This window comes from Chinchilla lanigera, unplaced genomic scaffold (assembly GCF_000276665.1).
Source record: "Chinchilla lanigera isolate Chin_1 unplaced genomic scaffold, ChiLan1.0 scaffold00162, whole genome shotgun sequence".
Classification (NCBI taxonomy): domain Eukaryota; kingdom Metazoa; phylum Chordata; class Mammalia; order Rodentia; family Chinchillidae; genus Chinchilla; species Chinchilla lanigera.
Window position 1 is genome coordinate 645,025 of NW_004955563.1, and position 11,052 is coordinate 656,076.

The 11,052-nt window shown below is 44.8% G+C and overlaps 1 protein-coding gene across 1 annotated transcript; it reads left to right on the plus strand.

Moving 5' to 3' along the window:
* Window positions 1–4,027: 4,027 nt before the first annotated feature.
* On the plus strand, window positions 4,028–5,732 carry LOC106147455 (putative methyl-CpG-binding domain protein 3-like 5). Its single transcript, XM_013509127.1, has 3 exons — window positions 4,028–4,154; window positions 4,758–4,825; window positions 5,112–5,732. The coding sequence occupies exons 1-3, from the start codon at window positions 4,028–4,030 to the stop codon at window positions 5,730–5,732; spliced, it is 816 nt and encodes a 271-aa protein (XP_013364581.1).
* Window positions 5,733–11,052: the final 5,320 nt, after the last annotated feature.

Sequence of the window (11,052 nt, forward strand, 5' to 3'; positions counted from 1 at the left end):
CTACGTTTCGTGGCAGTGTCCAGTTCAGCGCATGACTCCACTCTTGCTGATAGACAGGTACTAAAAGATATTCTAGACAGAGAAAAAAATGACCACAATTTCCCGAACAAAAATAGAAAGGAACCATCAAGAAGAGCAAGCAATTAAACAGGCGGGAAAAGTAAGGAACCAACAGCAAGTAAATAACATGATAATGATAAGCCAACACATATCAGTTATAACCATAAATGTAAATGGCCTCAATTCACCAGTCAAAAGAAACAGACTGGCAGAGTGGATTAAAAAACAAAATCGGAGCCCAGGGCGTGCTGGATAATCCCAGCAAGCGTGAGGTAGGATTAGGGCGGGGTGCTGACCCTGTGACTTTCAAATCCACAGAAATTCCAGTTACGTCTAGCTTCTGGTCATGGGAGTGGGGTCTGAGTTGTTTAACTTATAACACTCCGGGTGTCTCTTGCCGGTCTCACCACAGCTTTCTGACTGGGGATGTCTCCCATGGCTGTCCCTCACCCAGTCACTGTGGGAGTTTAAACTGGGAGCCCTGAGATGAAGCAAATCACAGCTGCTCTGAGTGCCAGGTTCAGTTGGTCCCTATCTACAATGGCATCTCACCAGGAACTCTCTCATGGCATATGGCTGATGCTTACCCTGTTTCTAGGCAACAGTGAAAACTAATTCATCAATCTCTTGTGGGGACAATACACAGCTTTCAAGACAGTCAAGGCCCTCTGTTTTCTCTCGGTTTTGGAAAAGAAAGTGCTGGGAAATGGGAGAAGATACAAGCAGCCTAAAAATCCTGTTTCCATACCCTGACACATTCTTCCTCACCCTGTTGGTGGACATTATTGTCATAAATCCTTTTTTTAGGTATGATGTACTCATTAGCATTGATTACATTTATTCTGTTTTTTTGTTTGTTTTTGAGACGGTCTCATGTGTATTCTGGGATGGCCTTGAACTCCCTGTGTAGCCCAGGCTGTCCTCCAACTTGGGTTAATCCTCCTGCCTCAGCCTTCTAGTGCTGGGATTACAGACACACACAACCATATCCAGCAAGCGTTAATTACTAATTATTGTTCCACACATCTCTCACTTAAATACTATGGGAAACATTGGATATTGTATTTGTTTTTATTATTACCTTTACAAGAGTATATTATTCCTCTTTTTGTTTTTTGATTAAAAAAATATATATGACATAAAATGTGAAGTTTTATCTGAGTATATATTATAGAAAGAACTAAATAACATAACCATCACTTGAGCAATTCATTTCTTTGGGGGTAAGAATATTAAAAATAATGAATTTGAGAAAAAAGTGAATTAGTAATACCCAATCTATACTTATTAACTATGTAATGCGCTGCTAAACCGTATTCCTCCACAGAGCATCTCATTTTTTAATAAACGTGGGCTCTAGCAGCAGATCAGGTCAAGGTATAGGTCCTTGCTTTATACAAATGAGGCGCAGGTCAGGCTTTGTTCTGACCACCGCATCCCAGCCATGTTCTCACTGCTGGCTTCACACTCAGGCATCCAAGCCTACACCGTGGCCTCTCACGGCCTCACCTCCCTGAATGCCATGTCTGGCAGGAAACAAATCCTGTGTAAGTCTCAGATTCCAAGCCCTGCTGCAGGAAATGCTCCCTGCCTGGACCCCTGGGCTCAGAGAGTCCATTTGGTGTTCAATCGCTCTGTCTCTTGGGCAGAGTGGAGCGGCAATATCCTGGTCGGCTCACACTGAGCCGCTGCAGCTGCCTCGTGCCTGGCGGGACTCTGCGACCTTCTGCCGTCAGGCTGCCTTCCTCGATGGGGTTACAGCAGCCCTAGCCATGCACCCGCCGAGGATGTCCACAGAGTGCTGGATCCTCCCAAACTAGCAGGGATGGCTTCCCTCCCTCATGGTGCAAAATGTTATCCCCTCTGGCTTCTGCTACGATACCAATGATTTCATCAATAACTCATTAATCACCAGGGGAGGATGGCTGATTGCATTCAGTGGGGGCCGTTAGGTATGAGCCGTAAGAAATGTGCAGTTAGTACAGATTCAAGAAAGTTTATGTCCGGGGTTGTCCTCTGTTTCCTCACCCTGTCTATCTCACTGGTAAGATTTGTGGCTCACCACACTGCACCCCGTCTCTTGGAACCCAGGTATGAATAAATGAAAGAGTAAAATACAGGCAGACTTTTCAGAGTAGGCGCAGGGGTCACTGGCAGGAGGGGGAAAAGGGGATGGGAGGAACAAGGGGATGGGAGTGATTAAGGTATGATTCACATATGCATTGATCCCCAAAATGGATGTAAATTTCCTGTATTGCAAGCACATACCAATAATAAACGCGCTGAAATGTGTTAGCATATCTATGGTTTTAACTTTTTAACAGCAACTGATCTGCTGCATGTGAACTGCTTTGGAGGAGAGATAACAACCATATAACATTACTTTATTAAAGCAAGTATCCGTGATTTTTTTGAGACAAGATCTTGCTTGTTCAGTCTGGCTTTCAACTCACTCTGTAGCCCATATTAGTCTTCATTTTTTTTTTTTTTTTTTTTTTTTTTTTTTCCAGTACTGGGAATCGAACTCATGACCTTTCACTTGCCAGGCAGGCGCTGTGCTGCTGAATTAAATCCCCAGCCCCTGGTCTTCAATTTGTGTGATCCTCCTGCCTCAGTCTCAGATCCTCAGTTCCTCAGTCTGCCAAATGCTGGGATTACGGGCGTGTGCCAGCACGCCCATTTTAAAATCCAGGATTTAATCATTTGGATTTATTAACAGATCTGAATGTAATTACAAGTAAGAAATCTATAGAGAAAACAATGGAACAATAAATTATTTTATTCAGAGGAACTAAAGTAACATTAATCCATTAAGGGACAGGGTCAGGAGAGTTGGATGATTAATATCTGAAATTTACCAGAAATTGTGCAAAATGCTACTGTACAAAACAATAGCTTTTATTAGTTGTGTCACATGTTATACAGAGATGATAAAAAGTGAACTTTTATAGACTAGTTTTTTCCTATATTAAGCAACTGTGTATAAAGTTTTACACAAAACTTTTCTTCCTATTTTTGTGAAATGTATTTCAGCTGTTGAAACAGTGTGGTAAAGCGGAAGTATATTTAAAGTCCTGATAATAGCCGGTCCTGATAATAGCATGCCTATCATCACGGCGCTCGGGAGGCTCTGGCCAGAAGAGCGAAATTTCAGGGCCAGTCTGGGGAACTGAGTGACATAAGAGGACATTGTCTCAAATGTAACAAATCAAAGTCAAATTTTATATAGGAGCTGGGGTCTTAGTACAAAGCCCTTTGTTCCATCCTTAGCACTACAAAAATTCAGTGTAAAATATTCTGATACGGATATATTCATGAGTTACTAAAGCTTTGTAAATACGAAGGGGATGATGGGTTGAAGGGAGGAGGGGGGATTGGGAAAAAAAGAGGAATCAAAATATATCATGTAAAGGTACAAATTTCCTATGATGAATATGATCGTTGTGTATATCTAAAATGTACCAATAAACTTATTTTTTAAAAAAAATCGGATTGCATCCTACAAACACACACAATTCTTTTATGATTAAAACCTTACGAGCCGGGCATGGTGGTGCATGTCTGTTGCCCTATCACTCTGGATGCTGAGGCAGGAGCACCACCATGAATTCAAGGCCAGCCTGACCAAGGCTCTGCCTTTTAAAAAAAAGCCACACCAAAACAAAACCTTCAAAACCTATACATTATGATATGGACACTAATTGCAAATATAACTTCTCCCTACAAAAAGTATATTAAAAAAGTTTCATTTGTACAAGGTTTTGACAGCATCAGTCTCTCCACGTATTGTGTTTCTGCAAAAAGAGTGAAGAATCCCTCAAACCCTGGGATCTGAGAAAGGGTGTATCCTGCGGCTGGTCCTGAGTAGGAAATCCCAGATTGGGTGATCTGCAGCCTGGATTAAAAGGGAGGAGACTGGAACCCTGCAGAGGTAATCTCTTCCCCTCCCCAATAAAAGGGGAAGGAGATGCGGGCCTCGCTGCATTTTGCAGCGAGCCTCAGCCTGTCCGCATCTCAGGAGCCGAACCGGCAGGACAGCAGCAGTGACCATGGGGGAGCCAGCGACACACCCGGCGCCAAGCCAGCCTTCTGTGGTGAGTGCGGAGTCTGTCCCGATGGCAGGGGTGTGCTTGGTGTACTTTTTCTTTCAGTTAGTGCCCCTTAAGGTGAGTGTGGTGTTGCATGCCTGTACTCCCAGCGCTCTGGCTGGCTGAAGCAGGAGGATTGCAAATTGGAAGCCCGCCTGGGAGACTCACCAAATAAGTGAGACCTTGTTTTACATTAAAAATACAAATGAAGGGGCTGGGGATTTAGCTCAGCGGCAAAGCGCCTGCCTGACAAGCGCAAGGTCGTGAGTTCGGTTCCCGGTACCGGAGAAAAACCAAAAAAAAAAAAAAAACAAATGAAAAAGGGCCCAAAATGTAGTTGGAAGAGAAGGTACTGAGTTCAATTTCCAGCACTGAAGGACAAAAATGAGAAACCTCTTCCGGTAGCACAGGTCTATTCTTCAATGGGGCGAGAACATATTGCTCGGACGCGTCTTGGGGAAAGTTTCCTAAATGTTGGTATTCCTTGAGTGAATTAAAGGTAGCCATGCACCACATAATAATGGGTTTTTCTTCTGAGAAAAGCACCGAGCACTGGTTTTGTCACTGTGTGGACGTCGTAGCCTGTGTTCACACCCTTAACTGTTCCAGGTCAATCGCTGTGTGTGAAGTTTGTCATCCTGGCCTCTCAGATCCGGGTGGGCTGGGGGCAGCAGCGTGTGAGGGCAGGGACGGGGGGGAGAAGAGAGTCACATCCGCAGAGGAGCATGTGGGACAGGGTCTGAGACTGGGGACCCCAGCCCTGACCAACTTCTCTTCCTAATACCTGAGTTGTAACAACCTTTCCAGGTGCCGGTGACGCACTGTGATTTCAGACTCACTTCTGCCGGGCGGGGGCGGAGGCGGGGGCGGGGGGAAGAGCCCAATGAACCCAGGAAATTCTGCAGCACTGAGAGTAGTCTGCACCTCCTCCATTTTGCTTAAATTTCACATTTTCTTTTAAAGGGAAAACTCAAAAGAAGCATGATACCCCCAAATTTGCAGAAGAAACCATTTGTCCGGGCCCCCAAGACCAAGCGCAGAGCTGCTGTACCCCTTGCCTCCCCCGTGCGACTGACCAGCTGCATCTTCCCGAGGCCGGTCACTCTCATCACCACCCACCCCGGCAATAAGGTCAGGTATGGGCCACGCGAGGCCACGCTGGAGAAGCCGCAGCAGCTCTGCGCAAGCTGGAGACTGGAGGCAGTCAAGAACCAAGGCACCAAAGAAGAACGTTTAAGCCGACTGGATTTTGAAAACACCTATAAAAGGCTGACTCAAGGAAGTCCAGGCAGATCCCAGGGCCAGTCTGGAGTTGAGAGCTTGCAGCCCACCCCCGGCCTGTCTCCGTTTTGGAAAGAGATGATCCCGGAAGCTTTGCATCTTTTACCTCCTTCTTCCAGCCAGCAGGTCACCGCTGCAGACATCCAGAGACAGACTCGGAGAGTGAAGAAAGCCAGGGAGAGATTAGCCATGGCCTTGCAGGCAGACAGGCTGGCCAGGGAGGCAGAGGCCAGTAGCCAGGAGGAAAGAGCTGAAAACCAGACGGAAGCGGGAGCAGGGACTGCTGGGGAATCCCAGGCGTGAGGCCACTGGAGAGACGTTTCTGATTTCCCTGTGTCTAATACCGATACTGCCCTTACCAATAATCTTGTGAAAGCCAAGCTGTTCTTTATTAAACTCTTTTAATGAGACAAACATGGAGTACGGATTGTTTGTGAGATTTTCAAGAGCAGAAACACATATTTCATCCTCTCTCATGGTTTTCTAAACTAAAGCCTCCTCATTCACATGTTGGAGCTATAAACCACCAGTACCTCAGAATGTAACTGTATTTGGACATTTCACCTCTTTTGTGGGAAGAGGAGATTGAACCCAGGACTTTCACACTGGGCTGGAACCCTAGACATTTTTGTCTTTTTTTTTTAATTTTTGGCTGTGTCTCACTTGTTTTTTAAAGTGTATCTCCTGAGCTTGATCTTGCAGTTCTCCTCCCAGACTGCTGAGATTATAGGTTTGTGCCACAGTGCTGGGCTTTTCTACTTTCACTTTAAATTGGTGACCAAATTAAACTTCAGCCTTTAGGGTGGGTCCTGATCCAGTCTTGCTACTTTCCTAAAGAAGAGGAGATGAAGACAGCCATCCCTGCAGGTGGTGATGAGGTGTGGTCTCAAGAAGCAGCCCTCTGTACATCAGGAGACCAGGGAGGCCCAGGGGAAGCCAGCCCAGCCAGCCCCACGATGGCAGACCTCCAGCATTCAGGTCCCTGACAGCCTGAATTTCTGCTGATTAGTATCCTAGTCTGTGCTATTTTCTTATGGCCATCCCAGCAAATTTACAAACTATATCACATGAATTTCATCAGTCACATTTTCAATACTTTCTTTGCCTCATCCTTTCCTCTATCATCCGTCAGTCTGTCCTGTTGTCAGTGCAGTGTGAAGGATATCCCACACAGCGTTACCTTTGTGCTACATATTTTAGCCATCAGCTCATGAACTACAGCTGAAAACTTGACGGGGGCAAGATCTTCTTCCAAATTTGTGTTTCACGGCCAGAAATTTAGCAGCAGCATATGGCCCCTCCACGGAGCTTCTTGAGTACCCTCATGGCATGGCGGGGCTTCTGCTAGAAGACACAACCCAAGAGATGTAGGGAGGAAGACTTCATGTGTGCTTGACCTGGCATAAAACGCCACACAATCACTACTGCACTAGCTTTTTATAGATTCCATGGGTCATTTCTGATTCAGTATGAGGAGCAGGTACTCAGAACACAAGTATTCTTAGTGGGCATGGGCCACAGTAGCATCCTTGGTGTACTTGGGGGAGGAGGACATTGCATCTTTTCCTCCAGACCATGTCAGCACAGCCCAGTGCAGCTTTTCTTCTGGTCCAGCTTGCTCCTCACAGTCTGGTTATATAGCAGTCATTCATGGTCTCTGGATGTCATGGGCAGGTGTGGGACACAAGGAAAATGTCTTCTTCCTCCCTGTCCTGTGCCAGAGCCTGCTCCAGCTTTCCTTTTCCTTTGGTGCCCTTTGAGCAGTTGGTGCTTTAAGGCCTAGATTTAAGAGCAGATTAGGGATGGATTGTTTATGGGGCTTCTGTCATCTGCACTATGGGAGCTTGGAGTACCGGCTGGCTGGTCAGGACTCCTGTTGTCTTCTGTGTTCTGAGACCGAGGATGTCAGCATTCTCTGGGGCACAAGGTGTGTGATTTGACAGGGCTCTTTCTGTCCACTCCTGAGGGAACAGAGACACGTGCAAGCAAAGGGTGAAGGGAACCTGCTGAGGCTCAAGTTGTGCCTTGTGGTTGGGATATGTGGTGGGTCACCTAGGAGCAGTTATCTCATGTTGGGGCAGGAGTGAAGATTTGCATTCTGGATTGCCACCCTCACTTGTTTTGAGGATGTTGCTTACTGAAGCTTCTATTAACTATTAGTTCACAATAATAGAATGCGTTAGTTTTCTGAGGATTTGTTTGATGCTTATGCTGGAGACCGTGGTGGGCCACCTACTGAGATGATTGTGTTGGGAAGTCTAGGGTGTCCCTGCAGGGGATCCAGCTACCTTGTGTTAGGGAGACAGGAGAGGCAGAGCAAGGCTTATGCTGAATGAGAACCAGATGATATTTTCTCGGATTTGGGAGATAATTTGTTGACATTTTCATCATTGAACAGAACCCTGTGATGTTATAGGAAAGCTGGCAGTTCTTAGGCTGAGGGTCCTGCTGCCTCTTGTGTTAGGAGTTTTGAGAACCCTTGCCTGCTACTCTAGTTTTCCAAGTTTTGGTGTGACGGTGTGGGGTAAATGGATGGAGGTCACACTGGATTATGAGGTTTATTGCCTGACACTTCATTTACCTAGGGAGTGGGTCTAGAAGGACTCTTTAGGTAGCTCCTATTTGATCTTGTATGACGAGGGAGTGATAATCGCTTTCTGAGTCCCTCTTGTTTCCATTGTTGTACAGAGGCTGTAGATCAGTGAGTTTGAGCTCCCCAGTCTCTAACGTCAATGGGCAGATGCGATCACTAAGGGGGCTGATATGAATTCCATGCTCGCTGGAATTCCTACTGTGTTAGGATTTCCCATCTCTTTGAGAAGATAATTGAGAGCCAGGCGTGGTGGTTAATGCCAGTAATCCCAACACTTGGGAGGCTGAGATACCAGGAATGAGGCAAGTTTGAGGCCCCCACCCCCACCCCGGGCTATACAGTGTGTTTCGGGTCAGACTGGGCTACATACTGTTACAGAAACAAGCAAAAAAAAAAAAAAAAAAGGAAAGTGAGATAATCCAAATGTGAAGGGAAAGGCTGCATTGTGACTGAGTCTGAAGTTCCCAGTCTGAGTCTGGCCTTCCTGCTTTGTCTGTGGTGAAACAGCTGGACACGATAGGAGTGAGTGACGGAGCAGAGCTGCTCACCTTACAGCCAGAAAACGATAGAAGAGAGCACTGAGATCCCTAAGGCCTGTTCCAGGGCACCGCCTCAATGTGCTAAGGAGAAGTTACAAGTCCTCATCTCTCAAAGCCCCATTCTCTCCCAAGAGCAGAACCCTGGCTCCCTGCCTTTAGCACGTGGGATGGAAGGGACATGGTAGGTCCAAGCTAGAGCATCCATCATCTCTAGTGTTGGAGGAGCTGTGAGTTGGCTCTGTCTAGTGTCCCCAAGTGTCAGCATGAGTTGCAGCTGACTTCAAGCTGGCAGAGGGTCAGAGAACAGAGTTCAAGATGGCAGGAGGCACTCAGAGGGTTTCAAGCTATAAATCTTGGGTGCCAGCCTCACAGCCAGAAACCCAATGCAGGCTGAACTTCAGTGGAACTAAAGGCCCGGGTTTACTGGGATAATCCACCAGCACCAGAATTATACTGCTTGCTGGCCGGGATCAATCAACATGGATCTGGGTTCTGTCTGTCCCCTTTGTCAACCAGTGACAGCAGAGACATGCTCTGAAGAGAACTTTTTTTCTGCTTTTCCTCCTTTCTTTGCTTTTATATATTTTAAATTTTTTTCCTTCTTTCTTGTTTGTTCTTCTTTTTATGAGTGAGGATAGTGTGTGTAGGTTTTGTTTACTTTATTGTGTTTCTTATTTAATTCCCTAGCATTGTCTCAATCAGTTCCCACAGCCTGCACAATCTTCCTTTGTCCTCCAGCCTTGCCTTAATCCTTTTCTCTTCTACTTCTCTATTTGTTCCCCTAACTCCTTTCAAATTTCCTCCCCAAGGGTAAAATCACCCTTTTGAGGGGGTATTTACTGCACAAAATTTTCTGGTTTGTTTTAGATTTTGTTCTATGACTACAATACTGATTATATGGTTAAAGGTAGCAAATTAATACTTACCACAGTTTGTCATTTTTGAGGCTGTGTCTGATGCTATTGCATAACTGATTGTCCTACTTTAGACTGAGATTGCCTGAGGGTCATAAATAATACTGTGGGCCAGTGTCAAAGAACCGGGGGCTAAGCCAAATAGGCAACAATTTCTCACCTTCAATATATTAGAGAAGTATAATCTTGCAAAAGACTCAAAACCACAAAACCAGTGATGCCTACAAGACATGTCTGAGAAGCAGTCATTTCCTACAGGTTCCCAAACTAGCAATAAAGATACCTGCCATAAACTATTTGCAAGCATCAATGAAAAAATGAAACTAAATAAATAAGTAATGAGACAATACAGAAGGAAGATGCAACCCCAGACTTCCAGCTCAACAAAGGTAAAGCCAGAGGGCAGTGAGGTGGAGCAATTTGAAAGACACCTACCTAGACTCTCTGAAGGGGTAACGGTGGAAGGAACAAAGGAAATGAATGCAGCTCTAGAAAAAAATCAAGTCAGAAATAATTTTTCAGATCACTAAAGTGACCATATGAAGGCAGGATCATCAATCTAGGAAAGATACAGGCGAAAAAAGAGAGGAGCTAAGGAAAGTGATGCAAACCATGAAGGCCCAGCATGGTAAACAAATGGAATCCATGAAACAGATTCAATCAGATATCCAGGAGATGAAAAATTCTATTGAAAGTACATGCCGCAAAATAAACCAGTGTGAGGACAGAATATCATATCTAAGGCGGGACTGTGGTTAGTGATCATGAAAAGAAAATTCTTGAAAATAGCATGGGACCACGAAAAATCAATCCAACAGTGGCTAGATGATTCAAGGAAGAATAAAATAAGATTGATTAGAGTCAACAAAAAATAAGACAATGCAAATGATATAAAAAAATCTGTTCACAGAAGTAATAGCAGAAAACTTACCAAAAATATATACTCAATTTCTAAATTATATGCAGTCAGAATGCTTACTGCATTTTGATGCAGAATGACACAGTAGGCTCCGGAGCAATATCCCTCTTTCGAAGTATCTTTCCCATTTTCCTCAGTCCTTTTGGATACCATGCAGTTTTCAGCTTTTGTTCTACTTGGCATGGCAAAAACCAACCATGACTGCAGGTCATCGCTACACAGATTCCTCAGGCAATTTTGCAGCTGAAGTATATAACAATGTCCTCTGCTTTCAAAATTTTAGCTGATTGTCCCTTTGTCCAGACAAAGGGCTTCTATCTAGAACATAGAAAGAATTAAAAAATATCAGCCCCTCCAAATTCAAAAACCCAATCCAAAAATGGGCAGCTGAGATGAATACACACTTCTCAGACAAGGAGATATAAATGGTAAATAAATATAAGAAAAAAATTCAACATCATTAGTCATTTGAGAAATGCAAATTAAAACAACACTGCGATTCCACCTTACCCGGGTAAGGATGGCTAGCATTAAGAAATCAGCCAATAACAAATGCTGGCGAGGCTGTGGAGAAGTAGGAACCCTTCTCCACTGCTGGTGGGAATGCAGACTGGTGAAACCACTGTGGAAGGCAGTTTGGAGATTCCTCAGAAAACTA